The sequence below is a fragment of the Asterias rubens genome, chromosome 21 (genome assembly GCF_902459465.1).
Source record: "Asterias rubens chromosome 21, eAstRub1.3, whole genome shotgun sequence".
In the NCBI taxonomy this organism is placed as follows: domain Eukaryota; kingdom Metazoa; phylum Echinodermata; class Asteroidea; order Forcipulatida; family Asteriidae; genus Asterias; species Asterias rubens.
In genome coordinates, this window is record NC_047082.1 from 10,686,795 (window position 1) to 10,710,879 (window position 24,085).

Genomic DNA, 24,085 nt, shown 5'->3' on the forward strand with positions numbered 1-24,085 from the left:
TTCTAAGCAGAAAGGAGCATGATACCAGTCTGTACCAGTCACAAATTGTACATTATTGTGACATGGTACTTTGGTTGGTAATACTTATTCTGGTAAGCACAATTTGTACTGTGCTTACTACTTATTGTTCTTATAAGCAGCTCCATGAAATGGGGATAGAGAAGTTCTCTTGATTGGAGTCCAAGTCACTGACATTGGACAATGAGTTTAAATCTAGTACTCTCAAAATGTAAAAGAGTGAAAAACACCACTCTTTACATTTCGAGCTGTCCCTCATATGGCTCTACAAAAAGAGTGGTGGTTATTTCACTCTTTTAGAGGGGTTTCACTCCAGGACAGAGTGAAAAATCACTCAAAAAGATGCAAACTTCAATCTTAAAGAGTGGAAGATCAAAGACCACTCGAAAAAGAGTTGTTCCTCACATGGCTCTTGAAAGAGTGCCTTTTCACTCTTTTACATTAAGAGAGTACGTGATTGGTCAGCTTAAAGCTGTCCTTCGTTCCATGAGAAAAGATATCGGTGATGTTCTTATGGAGCTGGCTTCCACCAAAAAAGGAGTGTTTTTCTAGTATTTGGCCGCATATACGATAATCTTTACTTTGTTTTTTTTCCCAGAATGATTGTAACAATAGCTCTTGATTTTTGTTCACCCAGCTGGCTTGCCTTTTGTCCCCAACCCTTCGCCTTGTTCCTTTACTGTGACTTGCTGTGCAATTATTTGTTTTATCTAATTTGTTACTGGCACTAGCCAGTTTGCCCTTCTAATGTATAAAAACAAATTGTAATTCTTAATGTTGTTTTTTGTAATTTTTAAACATTTCGATTTTTTATGAATCTCTGTATTTTAAACTCAATTCAGCTTGTAGCTGCGATGTTTGAATGTGTTTTAATAAACCAATAATAATAATAAAAGTTGCTTGTATTGTGTAAATAATGATATTGTGTAACTGAAACTGATGGTACATGAAAGTTGTCGCATATAGACATTTTTGTAAAAATGTTAAAGAAATAATAAAACTCTGAATTAACGGGTTAAGAGGAAACAGCTTATTGTGTTAACGTTTCCGAAGTGCTATAAGAAATAGTTATTTCCATACTATGCTAAATAAGGAAGCGTTTTGCCGGATATGTCCAAGAAATTTGTATTTGACAGAAACGTTTTTCATAATATCATTCAAATTTGCCGGAAAACTAAAATCGGTTTTCATAACCAAATATACTTTGAAGTAAAATGACTCTCAAAATTCTTTATACAATCGGAAGCCGCTGTTCTAACCACAAGTAACTTTTTGATGCCATTAATTTTAAGAGTGATTTCCAAATCTACCTTCCCTTTAAGAATACATCACTCATTTGTTGGCAAATAGACAACACAAATTAATAAAGAAAGATTAGCTTCTGTTTTTCCTTATAGTCGAGGAACCTTCACTTTATATTCTAAAATGATATTAATAGTTCGGGCCAAATATTATGTCGTGCCAGCATTCACAAATGATCACCACAATCGGAATCAGAATAACTTTTGTGAGTGGCTCACGCTGAAGCATCTGCATTTCTACTCATTTCTTTTTTGTTAAAAAATTACCGAAAATAATCTGTCAAAATTCGTTCGGAAAAAACAAAAACCCGTAACAAATAATGGGCACTAATTAACATTCCACCCTGCTAATACTATTCAAAAACTATGGCGGCTCAAAGACATCGAAAGGTCATAATTGAACGTGATTGTCCACGATTTGTGCCTCAAATCGCAATCATTATCTTATAAATTTTAACTCTAACGATTTTGGCCGTGATGCGAAAAACGTACGTAAGTATGTACGTGTATGTACGACATTTGCCCCACTCCACAAATATAACATAATATTCAGGATTTGTGACCCACATCACAAATATTCACGTAAATGTTTACGTATGTTCGATTTCCCTTCTGATCTTACAAAACACATCTATTTATGACAAACAGTTGTGTTTATAGACATCTTTTAGGTTGAGGGGTTGAGGCTTCCTGTTCGGAATTGTGCAACCACATGAACTCACTAAATCCATTACCAGAAGCCCATAGGAAATGCACTTGAAACGACACAGCATCCCTTGCCTTAGGATATGTATTTCTTTGTGTTAAAAGATCTGGGTAGTTTTTGTAGGACACAAAACACAATGTACACATATTTACATTGAACTCACACAGTTTACAGATAATTTTATTGATGATAGAAAGCTTACCTTACTTTAAAAAAAAATACTTGCTGAGGTGCTGTAGTTTTTGAGAAATCTGTTAAACAAGTCACGAAACAATTTTTTTGGCACGTATTTTTGTGACATTGTTTTACTCAATTTTCAAAAACAGTATTTAAAGGGAAGGTTTCTACCATCATTACGGCGTAATTTTAATTTAAAGGAACAGTACAGAAAGAAAAATCGTGAAGATCACAGGTTTACATAAAACTTCCACGGTCTAATGATGATGATAGTAGAAAACATCCCTTGAAATATTTCTGTCTGAAATTTCTGTCTAAGAATTCCCTTCGAAGTAAACAGGGTTTGGTTAATTTTGTTCATCCCAAAACATTTCAATCTGATAAACGAATTTCGTTAATGAAAAGTTTCTCAGATTTCTGTGGGTTGGTGTCCGTATGCGAATGCTGCAGCCAGAAATGCAGTTTTGTACCCGCTGGCACCGCGCTAAACGTGGATGGATTCAAAGTTCTTGCGAGAATGCCCTGAAAGTCTTTTGCTGTTTTCTCAGCAAATAGACACTGTAACCAGCTGAAGCATTCATATGATGACTTTTATTGTATCCTTTAATTTAATTTAGTTTAAAGGGTGTATATTACTTTTGTAGGACAAAAAACACAATGTCCACAGATTTACACTAAACTTACACAGTTTGAAGATAATGATAGTAGAAAGCTTCCCTGAAAATATAACGTCCTGAGGTGCTGTAGATTTTGGGGAATGAGTAAAAGAATGTCATGAAAATAATTTTCGTCTCATGAGACGAAAATTATTTTAATCATTTACAAACGAATTTTCATGACATTGTTTGACTCATTTCTCAATAACTACAGCACCTCAGTAAGTAAGATTTCAAGGGAAGCTTTCCACTATCATTATCTTCAAACCCTGTAAGTTTAATGTAAATCTATGGACATTTTGAAATGGTACCCAAATCCTTTAAACCAGTAATTCACTGACAAAAAAACCCAATCTATGACACTACCTTTAAGGCCTCAATGCCTCAACGTACCTACAATATTGAACACTTGTTTTCACATGGGCTCGTGTACACTTACAACGAACTCTCAATTATTGTTATTATTTAGGGCTATACCCAGAATACTAGCAGGCATACTCGGTGAGGAATCCGTAAATGGACGACAAATTAAGCACAGAGTGGTATATTGGCGAATCCGCAGGTCGCGGACTGCGCTTGAAGATTAGCTTTACATCTTGATTTATTTCCCAACCGGATTTCGTGTATATCAACAAACAGGCGATTAGTTCAAACAAAACATACTTCCCGGACCATTGACACTCATTATACACGGCACATCCTCAGAGTGTTTGTTATAGAAAAAGTGTCTGCCATTTTTTTCCTCGAATAACTATCACCAAAGTACTTTGTTTTCTTCTGTAATTGATGAGAGATGAGTGTCAACAGTAATAACTATGATGTCTGCATTAATGGTAAGTAATAATAATTTTAGTTCTAGCGCGTTTTTTTTTTGTTTTTTTTCGCCCTTTTTCCCCGTCATTTTTTACTACTACTGAAAAAAAAAATGGAAACCCCAAACAGGCACGCAGGCCCACTAACTGAGAACCCTTGATTACACATAAGAACAAAACAAACAGACAGCGACAATTGCAAAAGTGCCAAAACAACTGCAGAAAATATGGGAACTTTATCATATCCAAGTATTTTTCCTGCAACGTATGTGGAGCTACATTTTGAAGTATGAAAGCTATTCCTTTTTATCGCCATTCAATGGTTTGCAAGGTGACAACGTGCAATATGCTGCCCGGGCAGACCAGTGACACCGGGGTAAACCCATTTTCTTTACGATCAAAGAGAACTTGGTCTTTTACATGCATTACACAACACACGGGACCAACGGCTTTAGATGGGACAAGTAATAGGTTTCGAGTGCTTATAGTTCCCGCCGCCCAATTTGTTTGCAGAAAACTGGAACTGCGTAGTTGTATAGACTGAAACATCAATGGAGTATATTCGCCCTACTAAGACAAAGACTCTTCAACATTATTCCAATTAAACTATAATTAACGTTTATAACGATGATTGTTCACTGATTTTTAATTTCTACTAAAATGTTGTTATTAATAGTGTTCACTTCCACTCCTATTTTTTGTTTTCAGGAAACTGACAGGGTTAGCTCTCTTGTTCTTGTCCACGCGCTGTGGTTGTCATTCGTCCCATGGATTCTTACGAAGTCTGTGGACGACTATGGTACATACGGTTAGTATAAAATTATCTCCAAAAAATTTTAGCAAAGTTTACCTCAAGATATTTGAACCGTTCCCGTTGTTTTAATCACAGAAATGTATAACGCATAATAAAACTAACGTGTGATTTCATTTAAAAAGGTGGTTGCATTTTTGAGGTAGGCCCCTCACCGCAAATCCAGCGTGAATAATGTCCACGCAGGAATATAACCCGTAATCGGAATACACAATCAGAGAAACGTATCCGACCGTTACGTACGTTTCTCACCTTCAAATTTAGGGGCATGAAAACTGATAGCCTATCTTTAAACATAACCGAACTATTTTGAAGTGAAATGTTTCTCAAAATGCTTTACACTATCGAACACTTGTGTATTTCTAATCAAACGTTTGTATTGCCATCAATTTTAAGAGTGAAAAGTTTACCTTCCCGTTAAATGATAGCATGTTATGCTTGCTATTAGCCTTTTCAACTTCTATGTTCTGAAGAGATGACTTGCAGCAAACAATAGAAGGCCTTATATAAATAGTATTGTAAAAATTTCCTGGTGTTTGGAATCGTTATACATCCGAATAACTTTACCCTCTTTGGCACCACATTATAACACTGCTACATTACGGTCAGAAATGTTCAGTGAACAAAAAAAATCAGTTTGTTCAATATTCTGTTTAACCTTAAACCTCCCTTTGTATTCCCCTTTAAATTTATTTTACTTAAACAATAATTATGGGCCCGGCGTTTCGACCCGAGCATAGTCTTTCTTAAAGGCCTAATCCAGAAATACTCTGATATAGGTTGACACGTCAGACCACGTACTGTGTTTTGCATTTTGAAATTTAAATTTGATCAAGACTTTAGTATTTTTTCAAACATGCGGATCCCCGGTTCTAACTCCGTTTGGTATTTTAAAGCAGCCATGGGCTCCCAAATTGGCGACTTTGTTTTCTATACAGAACATGTTTTCTTTAGGACAATCGTTTTAACTTGAGGGATGAATTCCAACTGTTTTGCACAACAGATGTCCGCCTGGTCGGGGGTTCAGACACCGTCCCAAACGCCGGCAGAGTTGAAGTCTGGAACACCGACTCCTCCGAGTGGCTTCCTGTATGTGCTAGTTACTGGGATTTCAGAGATGGTCAGGTAGTCTGCAGAGAGCTTGGCTACCCCGGAACGCTATCCGTGGACTATCATTACAGAAACGACAACATGACTCGCACTGCCGGTGGATTTCAATGCTATGGAAGTGAGTATACAGCACTACTTGATAATAATGCTTCTTAGGCATGACACTATACATACAAAATAAACACAAATTTTATAGTACAATTGATAAACATATAAAATCTCCTGACGATGACATAGAGCAAGCTAGTCGAAACGTTGAGACCAATTCAAGAACTGACGTTAATTACGATCCTATAAGCTAAAGTAGTAGTCCCAGCCTATTTTCGATACCTTCCGCCAGGGAACGGTAGTTAAAAAGCAGGACAGTTCTTTTTAGAACTGAGAAGTCTCCCGAACATCCAATAAATCAACTCCGATAGTCGAAGAAAGACAGTTCTCTAAGAATAAACTCTAGCTGACAAGTAGATACACACGAGGGTGTTACCGCAAACCAATATAACATCTTAAAGTCCCCCACCCCGTCAAAAATTGCACATAATTGATGTCTTGATACTTACGATACAACAATTAACAAGGCTATTAATTTTGGTTTTTACCCATACACCACTGTGTAAGCACTGTATACTCAGTACTTTCATGAGTCCTGTGAAACAAATCACAGGCATATTACTCGGGTGTATGCCTGACTTTGTTTAAAGGAGGACTCGGGGGAAGTACTGAGTGTACCGAGGATATAAATTATTCTTTATCCCCGATGCAAATCTAACATCTATTAGTAAATTAACAAAGCATTAGAGACACACTATAGCCAACAAAAATAAAACAAGGAAACCACACGGAAATGGCAATTTGACATTATTAAACCAGGGAGCAACAGGCATAAGTATGGGCTGCATATAGAGTAAGACAAAAGTGAAACAAAACACAAATACCAAAGAGGTGTGTCACTCCGACAAAACTTACACCCTGCACATCCTTCCAAGTCTCGGTTGACTCGGCAAATGTACAGCCACGCACAAACAGACGGTTTGTTTACGCTTGTTTTGTTTTTTGAGCCATTGGAAATTTTCAACCCTACAATATAGTTTATAAAACTACATGAAAACTACATTTGAAAAGTTGCTACGTTTTGAGATATCGCCGAAATTTCGGAGCAAAGTCCAACGCAGGAAGAATAGTTCCTCATAGGAATACACAATCTGAGAAGTGTTACTGCAGTAACGCTACTCATATGCACATTTTGGGCAATAACAACTAAAACATATATTCTACACAGTCAACCACTTTACTCTGAAGTGAAGTGTTCCCCCTATACGCTTTATACTATCGAAATCTGATGGTGGCTTCTAACCAATAGTGTTTACTAAGAACGATAACCAAACTGTACGTTTCCTGTTAGCATAGTAAACAAAACCAGAGTCACGCACCATCTTCCTAAAGCCATTAACACATCTATAAAGGAAATGTTGTTCCTCCATTCGTCTTGTATCGAAATGCCACTTGTATGTACAACTGCACCCATATAGTTTACCCTTTTCGGGTCATGTCAGGGGCCGATTTCACAAAGCAATAAAATTCATCGCAAGACAAATTTTCAGTATCACCATAGAGATTTGTATTGTGACATCACACTTTACTTAGCAACTACGATTGATTTGAAGTTACGATCAATTTGAGACCTTTGTGGAGTCGGCCCCAGGACATCCTAAACTGAGCTCGAGGTGGCTAGTTCAATTGTGCAATACCGTCAGGCATAGCATTTCCAAATATCGTGCTGTTGTTGTCAATAAAGTGTGTAGAAAGAATTGCATGGACCAGTCTGATCTCGACCACACTATGCCGATATGGCGATATGGGGGAAAAGGGTATTTCCCTCATTGTGTTCATTCTTGTACAGAAGTACCCCCCCCCCCCCCCCCCCCCACCCCACCCCAGATCACCTTAGATTTCTTGATCGAGATTCCAAGCACACGCTTAAGAGGTGGGGGATGGGTTATTTTATTTATTTTAATTTTATTTATTTTAATTCTTCGGACAAGCAAAACAGAAAGACTTGATGACAAGTAATTAGGCGCTGCCTATTTGTTACTAACACACATTCTACCGTCCCCTTGACCACACCGCGCTCAACAATTACCGACTTGATTTCAAGACTAGGGAGGGGTAGGCCTACACCATAATGCCCAATGGAGCACCAATAATGTTGATACCGGTTTAACCTTGTTGACATTAATGTGTCAACCGCTTGACAACACTTCCTCCCTACTTCCCGCTCTATACCAAACTCCCAAATATTTCGCTGACACATTATCAATTTACTGTGTAAAGAAGATTTTCTTGTGCATTTTATTCAGCTGAGACAAGTTTATCAAGATGTCGTCGGTCACCCGGTACCTCATGCTTGGGATTGCAGGCGGGAGTGAAATGTTCAGGTTAGTGTGTCATCTTAAAGAATCTAAGATGAAAGACACATCACGTTTAATAATCGTAGTTATTTTGTGAGGCTACTTATTCTAAAAAATAACATTGTATATAGGCCATAAATCTCTCAGAGATAAATTAGTTTCGTCTATCAAGGAACAAAATTACACCCTTTTATAATCACCTTTGCTGGTTTCAACTGCCACAATCGAAATGTGTCCCAAGTAAAAGTGAACAAACGTGTGCAGATGTTGTTGTTGTTGCTGTTCTTGATATTGATGTTGTTGTTGTTGTTGTTGTTGTTGTTGTTGTTGTTGTTGTTGTTGTTGTTGTTATTAATTGTTGTTGTTGTTGTTGTTGCTGCTGTTGTTGTTAATGTTGTGGATGGTGTTGTTGTTGTTGTTGTCATTGTTGTTGTTTGTGTTGTCGTTGTTGTCGTCGTCGTTGTCGTTGTTGTCGTTACTAGGGACTTTTCGTTTTCGACGACGGATGGTTCTTCGACGGTTGTTCAGCTAAACGGTGTCATTTTCAGCACAACAAAGATTCATCCAAAGTACTGTCGTAGAAATTGAGGGACCACCGTCCTCAAAGCCGACGCATGCGCAGATGACGCCAAATGTCATCTTTACCGTCGCAGAACCATCCGTCGTCGAAAACGAAAAGTCCCTATTGTTGTTGCTGCTGCTGTTGCTGTTGAGTTTTATTTCGGGTTTTGTTTAGGTTGTTGGTTTTTGTTGTGTGTTTTTGGTGTTGTTGTCTTTCATGTCCTTTGTCCCTTCTTGTCTCAATCTGTTTAGCTCCGGGTTACATAGGATGTTTCTATGTGTACAACCCGTCCGGATACAGTCCCATCTTCTGGACATACAAAGCCTACAGCGACTGGTCAGTAGGGACGTGTGTCCAAGAGGGTAGACGTCTCTATGGGCAGGATTCGGACTTCCCTCAGTATCTCGGGGTGAGACAGCCAGTGTGTTGGTTCAACTTGAGACTGAGTCGATTGGAAGGCCGTAGACGATCGGATGCCATGTGTGACTTCAACTGCTTTAAAACAGCAGGGGAAGAGTGTGGCGGTAGCACAACGATTGCAGTCTATGACGGTAAGCGAGTTTGTGAGATATTTCTGTCATGTTTTAAATGCAAAGAATGTCGTTTTGTTTTTGTTTAACTGCTCAATTTGTTTAATCCTATATAAATGATTGTATAGACGATGTGACCTATGTTTACATTAAAACCGCCCTCTGTTGACAAAACACTAATTATACGTCATGTTTCGCCGGGCACTGAGTTGCGTAGTCATAGTAAGATTGCGTACACTTTCTAGCTGGCTGCCAAAACACAAAGGTTTTGCCCGGCGGTATGCGCGCGAACCATGTTATGGTTTTCGTGTGACGTCAGAGGTCACATCGTCTATAGTTATAATGCAATAGAATTACTTAGACAATTTCATTTCAAGAGGTGGCTGCGTTTTTGAGATATCGCCGACAATCCGGAGCAAATGTGTCAACGCAGGAAGACTATTCCTTGTTTGTGTCTGATATTCAATTTTTAGGGGGATAAAAAGGGATCTTTTTCCAATAACCGCAGTACTTCGAAGTGAAGTTTCTCAAAATGCATTATACGATAGGCCTACTGCTGCGCTTCTTATCACGTTAATTGTTATTGCCATTCATTTTCAGACCATTTAAACCAATTTAATCTGCGGTGATGCCATTGCATGAATCCCAATTAATATTTACAAGTCAAGAACCATGTTACTTCTTGAGTTGCAAGTCCCAAGAGTCTGTCTAGATAACAAAGAAGATGCAAAATGACCTCATCAAGTCAAAGTTTCTTTGAAACCTGTCTTCCTTGTGAACGTCTTTGACTATTTGAGTATCCTTTGTATGGTTTCATTATTCCTATAGTGACTCTTGCCTACTGCAAGGATCCGGGCAATGTAACGAATGGCACCCGTGTCATAGACCACGCGGCAGACGAGTTCTACTTTGGCACTATTGTAAGATTCTGGTGCGATATCGGCTTCGAGCTACTTGGTGAAACAGCCATACAGTGTGTCAACGGACAAGCTGATGTCAGCTGGAATGGCTCTTTACCTTCTTGCTCGAGTGAGACAAAAAGATTTGTTAATTTTATTCTGATAATATAATAGTTTAGGGAGGTTGAATCCAGAGAACTTGTTCACAATACACCTTATGCACATGACGTCATTTCAGTAGGGCGCCCTCACCTAGAGGTTGGCCAATTCTGTGCGCCGCGCGTACAAATCTGTGAGTTTCGATTGTTTCGTCACCGTTTTTCCTCTAAGATGGCGGCTGGATGACGTCATTGGGGACGAAAAGCACACGACTCATTCTCCCTCTACTCAAACTATCATTCCCATTCATTTATTAATTTTGGTTGTGAAGCTAAGGACTCCCAGAAAAGCGAGTAATCACTGTACTAGCCAAAAACCCAATAACCCTTGTTGAGATATGGCGAACACACAACACTTTATAAGGTTTGTGTAAATTTGTGTGCATACACCCAAACCATACAGTACACTCCTATCACGTCTGCCATACTTCAAAAAGGCTAATGGAAAGAAGACAAGGGAGAAAGTTACAGTTTTAGATGTGGGAGGAAAACCCCAGAGAATTATTCAAGGGGAAAACCAACGCAGTCAGGTATGAACTGAAAACCTAGTCCACACAGTGCCGGCCCTTAGTGGGATTTGAACCGGGGGCCCCCGAGGTAGAAGGCATGGGAAGATACCACTACCACCTCACTCGACCACCCTTTATTACCAGGGTGAAGGGTAGACATGACTCAAGTCCCAATCCTGTGCCATCGCTAGAAAACTGCTCTGCATTCCCCCAAACCTGTTCAGGTGTGGCGGTTTCAACTTTCCGCCGTGTTCAGTTTTCCGAATGACCACATACGGTAATATTACGTCATGCGACGCCTGCGCACAGCAAGCGAAAGCAGTCAATTGTTTTTATGCTGTACTGAGTCCCGGAAAACTGAACACGGCGGAAGACTGAAACCGCCACACCTGGACCACTAATAGCTATATGGACCTCTCACACGAGAACGGGGCTTGAATCAAGTCTAGGTGAGGGTTGTTTTATTTTCCACCTATAATGATTGACTGTCAATCAAAGATTGATAATCAGTTTGGGAATTTCTAGTTGTCCTTTTTTTGTCCCGATCGGATAATCTAAAGGTAGTGCCGAGTTGTGGCTACCACGGCTTCGGCTACAGCTACGGCTACGGCTACAGATGGATCACTGCGTCATTATTCGTTGAAGTCGTTGCCGTAGCTGTAATCGGATACAGCCTAATACAATTATTTAGAGCTTGCTTTATTGACACTTATAACATTCTCTGTTTTTCTTTTACTTTTAAAGAACTGAGGCAAACGGTTCCAACTACCGCCGTGGTTACTGATGAGCCATCAAACGGTCCCGAGTCAACTCACGTGTCCCCAATGGTCACAACAGTTACAGAGCCACACAGTCATGTGTCCCAAAGGGTTGCCAATGTCACTGTCACTGCGCTAGAAGCTCAAGTTACTCCCGGGTTCACTAATGTAACTGTGTCAGAAACTCGCGTGACACCGATGATCCACAATGTCACTGGCACCACCTCGAGATTATCTAACCTAACTGTTACTGCTCCAGAAACTCAGGTGACCTCAGAGGTTACCACTGTCACTACGTCAAGATTATCTAACCTTGTTGTCACTGCGACAGAATCCCACGTGTCCCCAAGGGTCACCAATGTCACTACGTCAAGATTATCTAACCTGACTGTCACCGTGACAGAATCCCACGTGTCCCCAAGGGTCACTAATGTCAGTGTGCCCGATACTCAGGTGACCACAGAGTTCACCAATGTCTCTGTCACTGCGCCAAACACTCACGTGTCCCCAAGGGTCTCTAACCCCACTGTCACTAAGCCAGGAACTCACGTGTCCCCACGGATCACTAAAGTCCCGGCACCAGAAGCTCATATGACTTCAGAGGTCGATTATGCCATTGTCACTGCACCAGAAACTCACGTGTCCCCAATTGTCACTAGTTTCCCTGCGCCAGAAACTCAGGTGACTCCAGACTTCGTCAATGTCACTGTCACTGCACCAGAATCTCTGGTGTACCCAAGGGTCGCCAGCCCCACTGTCACTATTCCAGAAACCAATGTGACCACAAGGGTCGCTGATGTCACTGTCACTAAGCCAGAAACGCCCTTGTCCCCGGGGGTCGCTAATGTCACTGCCACTGAGCCAGAAACGTATAAAGTGAACTCAACTGTTCCCAATGTAAATGTTGATGCATCAGAAACCAAGTTGTCACCAAAGGTCACACATGACACTGTCACTGTACCAGGGACTCAAGTGACTGTTGTCACCGTCACTACACCGGTACCAGGAGTGAAAGGGACCCACGAACCAGTACCAGAAGACAGGCAGAATTGCTGGATGAACCTTGGTGAGTTTCTAATCGATATCAAACCTTATTCCACATAATACAATATTCTTAAATCATTTAACTCTCGGCTTTATTGTTATTTTGTGTAATGGGTCACTACGGGGCTCGAATCTCTCCATGGTAAATTCTCGCTGGGGTTAAAGGCAGTGGACACTATTGGTAATTACTCAAAATAATTATTAGCATAAAACCTTACTTGGTAATGAGTAATGGGGAGAGGTTGATAGTATCAAACATTGTGATAAACAGCTCCCTCTGAAGTGCCATGAGTTTTAGGAAGTAATTTTCCACGAATTTGATTTTGAGACCTCAGATTTAGAATTTGAGGTATCGAAATCAACCATCTAACTGCACACAAATTTGTGTAACAAGGGTGTTTTTTCTTTCATTATTATCTCACGACTTCGACCACCAATTGAGCTCAAACTTTCACAGGTTTGTTATTTTATGCACTCGTTTAGATACACCAAGTGAGAAGACTGGTCATTGGCAATTACCAATAGTGTCCACTGTCTTTAAGTACTGCTGTTTGTATGTTTGTTTTGACACAGGACTAATCATCGTGATAGTGGCTGGCATCGCAATATGCATACTCCTACATGCTACCATGTTGATACTATGTTTCGTTCACATAAGGTAGGCCAATACACAGCAATGTGAATACATAACGGCATAACACTGACACTTCCTCGAGGAATATATAATTCATCAAAATGCATAGACGTAGAAATAATAGGAAAACATTGTATACATAGAAAACTAAGCACATAGCTGTCATTGTACAAGCCAAGTCGAATGTTGAACTGCGTCCCAACCCGGATCATTGACTTGGACCTGAATCAAAACGGATCTTGATTAATTTTAATTGCGCAACAGAAATGTACAGTTGCTTCCCTAGTCTTGTGTCATTGTTTCCTAAATAGTAAAAACTACTTATTCATTTTAACCCAGAGCAATGCCCCGCCCCTGTCAATGATTACTGCAGCAAGTAGACCGTCGGGAAACGTGTATAACACTAAATGGTTTATACCCCACAGGGTAAATAAGAAGGCCAATGGCCGGTTTATAGTCGGTCGCGCGACGGAAATCTTGCGCGCAATCCTAAGACTGAGGCCTAAAAACCGTGTCTTTTTACATGATCGCGCGTCAAGATTTCCAACGCACGACCATCGCGCGACCGACTATAACTCGGCCTTAAGTATGACAACATTTTATATATCTGGATTCGACATCGATGTCTATTATCAAAATAAAATGAACAATATTTTTGTCTCACTCGAGCAAGAGCTATTCCAGCTGAAATCATTTTATAATGTTGATTTCAAGCTTTTTTTGCAAAGCTAATAACCTTTCCAGATAATGAAGAGACAGTTTGTATGTTTGAGAAAAACAATTTACAAATTACAACTTTTTATTTGTTTTGTTTTGTTAATTTATAGTGATGTTAACATGTGTTTACACTGTCTACCGCAGTATTTTTTGTGCACAAGTCCATGAAAGTGTTTTCTAATTGGATATTCCGAGTCAATGGGCCATGGGCCATGGGCTATGTCAAATAGGCAACATCGATCGGGCCTGTCGGGGGATAACTTAAAGAGTTGTTTCTCCTTTTTTTTGCAAACAAATGATCAAATTAACGAATGTGTTACCGGTTTACTGGCTGCACATCGGTAGTAGACCATCGTAAGGTTTTAACCTGCATCCACTTTATAATTTATCTATAGGCAGAGACGAGTGAAACGCTATACGTTTCTCACAATTGACAAACGAGCCAGAGCCTCCGGCCAAGAAAACGGCCACTGCCGTCTTGAAGGCAGTGGGGCCCCGAGTTCCGCTCCACGGTACTCGTCTGTTCTACGGGGTGACAGAGGACCAAGAATCGATGGAGAAAATAACAACAACGAAACGACACGCGACGTCATTATGATGCAGTGTTGCGATTCTCAATGGGTGGAAAATGAAACGTACGAATCTGTCGGTTTGGCGGGAGATTCTGTCCCCCATGTGACAAACTGTGCAGAAACTTCTTCTGATAGCGCCCTCTATTGAATCACCATTCTTCATCCCATGAATTCCCATGGGAGACCGAATCTGATGCGGACAGAGTTCCCTGGGGCACCGGACCTCCCTGAATGTGAGGGATCTTGAATCCGTCATTGAGTGAACTGAATAAGTAAATAATTTTTAGGGTGTTATGACCGAGCGGTTTAAGAGCATCAAATTCAAGTTCTGGTGGTTTAGTCATCGGAGTGTGGGTTCAAATCCCGGTCATGACACTTGCGTCCTTGGGCAAGATACTTTATTATAATTATGCGCTTCTCTTCACCCAATGTATAGACTTGACTCAAGTCCCAATCCCGTTCCAATCGCAGAAAACTACTGCTTCGTGATGCTTAGCGTTCCCCCGACCTGTTCAACATTTTGACGGCGGCGTGTATGCCTAGGCTAGGGACCTCTCGCACGAGAATGGGACTTGAATCAAGTCTACACCCCCAAGGGTAAACCCAAACTATAAGTGGGTACATGCAAGGGTAGCGGTTGATTTAGTGTATTATCAGACATTGACGTTTGGCAGACAGGCCTATACAGTTCTCACACAGGACTTGATTTCATAGATCTGCAAGCTTTATAAGCACACCACACTACTTGGCTTACCAGAGTTTAAAGGCAGTGGACACTATTGGTAATTACTCAAAATAATTATAATCGTAATGACAAATGGGGAGCTAGTGAGAAATGTCTCCCTCTGAAGTAACGTAGTTTTCGAGAAAGAAGAAATTTTCCACAAATTTCATTTTGAGACCTCAGATTTAGATTTTGAGGTCTCGAAATCAAGCATTTGAAAGCACACAACTTCGTGTGAAAAGGGTGTTTTTTTCTTTCATTATTATCTCGCAACTTCGACGACCAATTGAGCCCAAATGTTCAATTTTTTTATGCATATGTTGAGATACACCAAATGAGAAGACAGGTCTTTGACAATTACCAATAGCGTCCAGTTTCTTTAAAACATCATGTCACGTGTACCGATCCGTGTGTGGTGGCTCATTTCTGCTTTAGCAGAAGCATGCGTGAACAGCAATTTCTTTAGCATCGCTTTGAAATTCAACCCAGATAAAAACAAAAGAAGGTATTTTGAAACCCAGTTTTACCTTGCTATTTATATCACAGTTAACCCTTCATAAGAATTTTCCTTTAATCATTGCTATATTATTATAAATCTCGTTGTGTTATTTATACAGTATTCAGATTATTACATTGAAATATATTTAAGAGCAACTATAAATATAAATATTAATAGTAAACTTGCAGGTACAACCATGGGTAAAATCTCTCTTGAAGGAGTGGTGGCTCTGAAAAGAGCCGGTTTGGTCTCGACGTTTCGAACAGTATACTCTGCTCGTCTTCAGGAGAATATATATTCAAATATATTTGTAAAATAAGTTATGAAAATACTATACAAAAAAACTGTTTTGGGTGCGAAAGGTTAAGGGTTGCTGATCTGTATGTCGTACTGCGTTTTTAGATAGGCCTACCATCTGATGAACTTCTTTCATGACATCTGGTGTAATATTGCAAACGTTTAATCAGCATCATTGATTTGCATAGTTTATCGAGAAACCTTAAAGGCAGTGGGCACTATTGGTAATTACTCAAAATAATTGTTAGCATAAAAACCTTTCTTGATAGTATAAAACATTGTGAGAAACGGCTCCCTCTGAAGTAATGTAGTTTTCGAGAAAGAAGTAATTTTCCCGAATTTGATTTCGAGACCTCAGATTTAGAACTTGAGGTCTCGAAATCAACCATCTAAACGCACACCACTTCGGGTGACAAGGGTGTTTTTTTCTTTCATTATTATCTCGCAACTTCGACCACCGATTGAGCTCAAATTTTCACAGGTTTGTTATTTTGTGCATATGTTGAGATACACCAACTGTGAAGGCTAGTCTTTGACAATTACCAATAGTGTCCAGTGTCTTTCAGGCTATGTGTTAACGTAAAATAATGTACTTTTATGAGCTAATTTCTATAAAGAAAAACATGGCTGCGAGTGGAGCATCCGGGGAACCCCTTCTCACTGTGACCTGCCACGCCCTCTTTTCCTGCATTGCATTCATGTCCTATTCAAATCTTATCGGGAGACTTTCACAATTATTTTCTTTGAATGAATCAAAGACAGCCGCCCGTCAAACTATTGTAGAACTCATTCTAATGCATAGTTAGATTTTGTGGAATTACATCAAGAAGTATTTAATGCTAATTGTGTAAATCGATTATGCAGTGCAACCGTTTGTCGATTAAAAGAAGAAGAGCATTTAATGTGTACCAAAAGCTACAGTTACATGTAAATTCATATTCAGGAAAATAATGTTTTGTCTTTAAATATTGAAACATAACCGAACAATTGGAAATAATCAGAGGTATCTTAAAAATTGTTATTTGTTTGGTTGCATAGACCTATGTGAAAACACAGTCACAGTTAGTATTACTCGGGTGGAATTCGAACCCACGACCTTTGCCGTTCTAGAGCAGTGTATTACCAACTAGACTGGGAACCCCACAATATGTCTGTGATATTTTTTTCACAGGATTCGGGAAAGTACTGAGTATACAGGGCTAACACACATCGGTGTATTAGAGTGAAACCAATAATATCCAATAATTATCCCCGATGCAAATTTACATAGTATCATGAAGTGTTATGCCAAACAGTTGGCTAACTTATCCCCTGGTGTTTTCAGCTAGGAACCATTAGTTATATGACTTGCTTCGTACTTCCCAATCCATGTCACCTATGGCCTCTCCCTCGTTCCCCTGTATTGTCTTCCCACTCCTCCCCCCCCCCCTATTTTCCTTTCTCATCCCCCTTTTCTTTCCAAGTCATCCTTGGTTTATTTTCTGTTTTGATGATTATTTTAATTCCGGTGTGTTTTAAAGCTATTTATTGGTGCCATGTGATATTTTTTATTATATTGTTGCTGTTAATTTATACGGTTCATGTATGTTTTTCTGCTTTCGTGCTGGACATGATGAATGAAGAATTGAATTGGATTGAATTGGTTGTAAAGTACAAATAAAACCAAGAAAACAAAGCTTGGTATGGCATTATCATTGGGAAAAAAAACAAGAAAAAACAATTCCCTTCCTAACAGTGGACTATAATAATTGGTAATTACTCAAAATAATTATTGCTACAAAACCTTATTTGGTAACGAGTAATGGGGAGAGGTTGATGGTATAACACATTGTGAGAAACAGCTCCCTCTGAAGTGACCTAGTTTAAGAAAAAGAAGTAATTTTCCATGAATTTGATTTCGAGACCTCAAGTTTAGAACTTGAGGTCTCGAAATCAAGCATCTGAAAGCACACAACTTCGTGTGACAATGGTGTTTTTTTCTTTCATAGTTAACTCGCAACTCCGACGACCGATCGAGCTCAAATTTCACTGGTTTGTTATTTTATGCATATGTTGAGATACACCAAGTGAGAAGACTGGTCTTCGACAACTACCAATAGTGTCCACTGTCTTTAAACAATCATACCAATTATTGTGACCTGGGGAATGTTGACTTCCAACTTGATGCATTTTGGATGACATTGGGCCCTAAAAAACAATGTCCTATTTTGCAGAGAGGTGTAGGGACATTTTTCAAGATTGAAGCTCGGACGTTTGGAAAAATTACACTGGCGTATGGGTGTTTTGGCTTTGAGGGGGAATAAAGCCCAGTTCATACTTCCTGCGAATGCGAATGCAAAGCGAATTTGACGTAAATTTGACGTCACACCCTCCTTTCGCAGCGATTATTCGCAAGGGAGTAGAGAAGAGGGAAACTGCTGCGAATTGTTCGTTGTGAATTTGTGACGTCAAGATTCGCTTCGCAGTCGCATTCGCAGGAAGTATGAACCGGGCTTAACTCGATGGGCCCAGGGACTCCCCATATTAAATTGAGCAGAGGAATAAAGTCAATGAACATATGTCTCTTTACTGTAAAAAGCTGAGACTTCGAAGTATTTTTCGTGTATTTTTGTAATAATTGGCATTTTGCAGTTATGCTAAGGGAGTTTATTTATTGTGTGCACTCATAGGCTCATGAGAGCTTAAAGGAACGTTACAGAAATCGTGAAGATCACATAATATAAAACTTACACGGTCTATTGATGATGATAGTAGAAAACATCACTTTAAATATTGCTGTCTGAAATGTCATATTTGATGAGAAATAAATAATATAACTTCGCGTTTTGAGTTTTTCACTCAGTGAGCGCTTTATTCATTTTTTTTTTGCATCTATGTCATGCACAAATTGTAATCGGTTTTTCACTATTCTCTCGTGCCCCATATATGGTCGATCGATCTCGAACTTCTACAGGTTTTGTCCGTTCGTGTATACGGTGGATTAGATATTAAAGTGCTTACACTGCAACCTTTTTGCTAATAAAATTTCTCGAATTTGTATTTTATTTCTAACTATTAAGAGACTTATAAGAGATTTAAATCTCAACGTTTGGGTCAAATTTGACCTTAATTATTTAGGTCATATTTGACCCAAAGATTTAAATTTCAATCACTGTCAATACTTCCTGATTACATCAGCATTCTTGAGTACAACGGCCCTACCGGTCATACACTATTACAGTAAAAACTATAATGGTTGATTGTTCAATAATGTGACAGAAAACTATACAAGCTTATGACGCCCACATCAGAGCGCTCTTTTTTCTATTGGAATACGTTCGATATAGGATCGATTTGTCTAATGTCTGTGATTACCGATTATAATCGATGCGCACAGCTGGTGATGAAACAATATCCTTATCGGAATCTATTGTTAAAATCCCCCTTGTCACACGGCACACTGGTGATAAAGAATAGGCTAATGGAGTTGCGTAAAATAAACTGAGTTTTCCGTTGAAGCCTGATTCGAGCTCATTCTTTGATCGAAATCAACCCGATGTGTATGAACAGACAATAAACTGTGGAATTGTATGATTAAACTTCAATGGCCTTTGCCGCCAAAAACTTTGCTGAAATTGTGTGTTTTTGCGAGCTGTCTTGTGTGGTTTAGCCGGCGAACGTACATTTTGTAATAACAAATATTACGACAATCAACCACTGGATTCTACTACATGTTACATATTGTGTTGAAAATCCTTGGTAGAATTCGGCAGAACTTCGGGACCGCTCGTTCACGTTCGGGGGATACTCGGCCATGAAGTGGTCTCTAGTTGTGTCAACCGAGAACGAGCACCTCAGTGGTATCAGCGAAGGAGAACGCGTTCGGAGATCGGACGGTAAATCAACTCCCTATTATTGGGTCACCAAGGTATAGGCTCGTTACAAGGTCAAATGCGCCCACTGAACCGATGAGCATGACACCATCTACGTACCGAACTAGGGTGTGGCGGACGTTCTGGGCAACACGACAAAGTTCACCAACAAGAAGACGTCCCTCTCTGGCGGATAAGTGTGTCACTTTCTTAAGAAGGTCCAGCTTACTCGATCTTTTTCTTATCCTTGTCATCTGCTCATCAATTGCATCTACGCTGTTCATTTGGACGGTAAATACCTTGAAAACGTTCTCACGACTGTATACAAAAATATTTTAAACCATAAAATGTTGCATGTATTGGTTATGTGGGGGGGGGGTAAGAGTGGCTTATTATAATATAATAGTATAGTATAAATTACCTGCAATGAATTTTGGACTACGTTTGAAGTATGAGACCTACTCATTATCACCTTGTAATGGTTTACAAGGTTCTGTGGCGCAATATGCTGCCAAGTACACCAGGAACACCGGGGAGAACCCCCTTCTCTTTTTGATATGTGCGTGCACAACACACGGGACCATTGGCTTGACGTCCCATCCTTAGTAATAACGGACGCAGCAGTAACGGATAAGTGTCTTACTTACGGACACATGGCCGGGATTCGAACCCAAACTCAGCTGATCAGAAACATCACAGCTTGAGTCCGGCGCTCTTATTCGCTGCTACTCGGCCACGACACGCTTTATCTTTAATGCAAAATGACCTCACCAAGTACACACGGGCGTCTATGAGTGGTTGTTATGACTAAGAGCTGTTCAAGCTCAATAAAAGACTTTCTGTGGCGATAGGTGGCAGCAGACTTACCGGATAAAGCAATTGTTCTCAGAATTATGCGCATGTTCAGAACTACGAAAACAATGGAAAAGTCTCCGCTACACTTTTATTTTGCATTAGCGTACGAATGAGGGTGGAAAGTTTAATAATACGCCTAGTACATGTACAAGGAGAAGAATATACGACTTCCTTTACTTAATCTTGTTATCCTAATTCTATTATTTTGTTCTTCTCTGAAATGTCCAGACACGTTATTATCGAGCACATACACATACCTCTCGACAAGATCAGACGGCGATCACAAAGGTAAGCATAATGATAGTCAGGTAGCTGCATTGGAAATTATCCCTATGATAACCCAGTGAGTGATAGGTTCTCCCCGTGCCAATAATATTGTCAGTCCCTCAAAAACAAAACACCACAACTCTAGATCTTGATAAAGGTTTTAAAGGTATAATCAATGCACAGACATTTCAGATTTTTAATGTGTTACTAGTTACTGATGTATACTCATGTTAACCTGGGAGACGAGGTAGTAATCGTTGTTAGTAAGAGCTGTGGAAATTTGACCCTGTTTTGTTGGTAACTACTAACAGAAATGTCGAGTAACGGGTGACGTACTATAAGGAATCTCCCCGACCACAGCATTCACAAACAAAATAATACGGCCATCACAGAAATGTGAATGTCAAAAACTGCTCCTCAGAAGAGTTTTTGAGATTTTTCTACATTTTGATTTCAAATAGACGAAATAATTTCGCAGGATGCCTACTACAAAACCACTAATATCTTCAACCTGGAGGCTTTAGAATAATTAAACATTATTAGTCTTAATTCGGGTCATGGCCAAACTTTGGCCGTAATACCGCGCCTATTTTCGGCATTCCCATGACGATAATACAAAACAGAGCTAGACAATAATCGAAATGATAAGGGAATAATATAACAATACAGCCAGCAACACATGTCAGGGAGAAAAATGAAGAAATGAATAACGAGGATGAATATTGTTATTCCTTTGATATCCATGCCAAACAGATTTCGTCACTAACAGTGGTTCATCATCAACCGACTACCAACTCGAGCAGAGTCAAAACCTTGAAGCAAAACCTACAAAACCTAGAGGAGACTAGTGCCCTCCACTCGACCTACAGCCTCACAAATAGGGAGCTTCACGTTGGCGACACGGCACATTTTATCATCCAAGCGAAAGATGCCGAAGGGAGGAACCAAGTCACTGGTGGCGATTTCTGGTTTCCAGTTCTAACAGGTGACGTTGGTGCCTACCCGGTCAAGGGAGGGCGCACTGCTGGAAGGGTTGTGGATCACAAAAACGGAACTTATAGTGTGTTCTTTTACGCAGGGTGGGAAGGGATTGCCTACGTTCACATGACACTAGCTGCTACGAGCGAAGCCACAACATGGCTAAGAACAAAATACTGGCCATCGGAGAGGCTTGCGTTTTGGGACGGGGAGTTTTCTGGCGCGAGCACGCTGGACGGACAGAAAACTACAGAAATCACTTCGTGTTTTCTTTTGAGGAAAGTGACGTCACCGAACCTCTGCAGGATCGACTACAACCCGAAGGCCACTGGGTCGACGGCTCTTTACTGCAAGTTGCCAGAGAGATTGAAGTGCGTGGACTTCAAAACTGTCAAGATGAATGGTGACGTCACTGGTGTAATGAACAACTTATTTATTGGAAAGGACAAGCGTTTATTTCAGGGGTAAGTTTAGTAACAGTATAGACCTATATGAAAACATCAAACCAAACATAAACGTAAGCGCAAACCCCAGAGTTTGCAAAAAGCCCTTCTATAGCTCCGTGCAAGTCTCGCGAATTTTCGGGTAACTCCATAAAGTGACCGAACATTTTTTTACACGCGTTAAAGTGGTCCCAAAAAGTGTTTGAATGCGCGCGAGACATTACCGGGTTACGTTATCGAAGTCAATTTCACGTCAGGGTGTTTTGTATTAATTTATGGCTTTCCATACTTTTCCAAACTGGGCTGTGTCAGCCCATCCCATCCAAGCGCTTTTGATGAGGCGCTGTGACCGATGGACTACCGGTATACCCGGTTAATTGGAGGTTTTTTTTTTCTCTCACCAGTGACAACTACATGGCAACGCTTACAAGAGGTTCGAAAACAATAGACATCTCAAGTAAGTATTTTTTAAATATTATTAAATAATAATATGATAGACATGAGACTCGTAGTAAATTAGTCATAGATTGTTCTTTACACTGTAAACACGGCTGCAATAATCGGCGAGCTGCTTACGTTACAACACTGATGGCATTTACCGCGATTTGTTGATTTACATTTTTTGGCGCGAGCGTGATTTGGGGTCAGAAATGATGAAAACCTTGAGTGATTGTAACGTCAACAATTTACATTGTTTTAACCTTTATAGATATAAGATTTTAACCCACTGTTGCCCCTCAATTATACCCACAGACGCGAAAAATAATATAACCAAACATCAAGACTGCAGACCAAACGACGAGCCCCTTATGAACGATGGGTTCTGGCTCAACGACGAGTGGCACCACCTCCAATGTAATGTCCGCAGATGGGATGACGTACAGGCTGTCAAACGCTGCCTACGTCACAAGCACGTGTTCATATTGGGGGATTCAAACGTGAGATCCTGGTACAAGGTTCTCATGAAAAGAATCGGTTACACCGAATGGAGCACTTTGGACAAAGAGGAACATGCAAGGATAAGTATGGACTACAAGAACGAAGATTTAGAGATGAGCTTTCGAAGTCACCCTCGTCTCGTCACAGCCGTCAAAACAACCTTAAATGAAACTCTTTACGAAGTTGATTTCCTTGATAACATACCGAGCGATTCTTGTCAGAAGTTTATCATCGTCTTTTGTCCATGGGGTCACTTTACTCAGTGGTCTACAGAAAGCTACGTCGAGCGCACGCAACTCCTCAAAGAGGCGGTTTTACGGTTCCGGGAGCGATGCCCTGACGTCCCTATGGTCATTAAGGGTGCACACGCCAGGGACCACTTTATTCTCGCACAGAAAGTTTATGCAAATGATTATACTCTTTGGAACCTGGGTAGGATTCTGAAAGAGACATTTCGAGGTACTGGTCTGTATTATTATGATATATGGCAGATGGGCCTAGCGTATGGGAAACAGAATATGCACATGCCCTGGGAAGTCGTTGAGGAAGAAGTTAATTGGTTGCTGTCATATGCCTGTAAAAAAGATAATAAAGATTAACTAAAAATAAATAATATTAACTTTTTTTCTAGTGTACTTTTGAAAGTTGCATCATTTTTTTGTCTAAAGGACGTTTTTCTAGACAGGCCTTCTAGAGTCGCGCGCCGAACCAACTTATTGGAACATGAAAAGTTTGACGTCTTAAACAGTTAGGAGCGACTGGGATGCTGATTAAGTCGAAAAACTGTTGCCGTCGTTTGGAATGACTTTGGAGCGTCATGTTTCAAACGTCGATCTTGTCATGAGCCGAGCCA

At 40.1% G+C, this 24,085-nt stretch overlaps 2 protein-coding genes across 2 annotated transcripts; both read left to right on the top strand.

Annotated features, from left to right (window-relative positions):
* Positions 1–3,558: 3,558 nt before the first annotated feature.
* On the top strand, positions 3,559–15,282 carry LOC117304601. The gene is made up of 9 exons (XM_033789142.1): positions 3,559–3,691; positions 4,379–4,478; positions 5,485–5,709; positions 7,946–8,023; positions 8,810–9,109; positions 9,917–10,117; positions 11,399–12,478; positions 13,030–13,114; positions 14,203–15,282. The coding sequence occupies exons 1-9, from the start codon at positions 3,674–3,676 to the stop codon at positions 14,525–14,527; spliced, it is 2,412 nt and encodes an 803-aa protein (XP_033645033.1). The 5' UTR covers positions 3,559–3,673; the 3' UTR covers positions 14,528–15,282.
* A 3,043-nt stretch (positions 15,283–18,325) lies between these two features.
* Positions 18,326–24,033, top strand: LOC117304551 (NXPE family member 4-like). The gene is made up of 5 exons (XM_033789076.1): positions 18,326–20,041; positions 20,834–20,893; positions 21,626–22,314; positions 22,698–22,750; positions 23,047–24,033. Exons 1-5 carry the CDS (start codon positions 19,847–19,849, stop codon positions 23,829–23,831), a joined length of 1,782 nt encoding a protein of 593 aa, XP_033644967.1. The 5' UTR covers positions 18,326–19,846; the 3' UTR covers positions 23,832–24,033.
* The last annotated feature ends 52 nt before the right edge of the window (positions 24,034–24,085 follow it).

What these genes read in the sequence shown, in the direction of transcription:
- LOC117304601 (XM_033789142.1), top strand. An exon ending in TGGATTTCAATGCTATGGAA is followed by an intron (nt 5,710 to 7,945) that starts GTGAGTATACAG and finishes CATTTTATTCAG; the next exon opens with CTGAGACAAGTTTATCAAGA. An exon ending in CTATGTTTCGTTCACATAAG is followed by an intron (nt 13,115 to 14,202) that starts GTAGGCCAATAC and finishes ATTTATCTATAG; the next exon opens with GCAGAGACGAGTGAAACGCT.
- LOC117304551 (XM_033789076.1), top strand. Translation starts at nt 19,847, where the DNA reads ATGAGCATGACACCATCTACGTACCGAACTAGGGTGTGGCGGACGTTC. An exon ending in CTACGCTGTTCATTTGGACG is followed by an intron (nt 20,042 to 20,833) that starts GTAAATACCTTG and finishes TGAAATGTCCAG; the next exon opens with ACACGTTATTATCGAGCACA. An exon ending in ATCAGACGGCGATCACAAAG is followed by an intron (nt 20,894 to 21,625) that starts GTAAGCATAATG and finishes CATGCCAAACAG; the next exon opens with ATTTCGTCACTAACAGTGGT.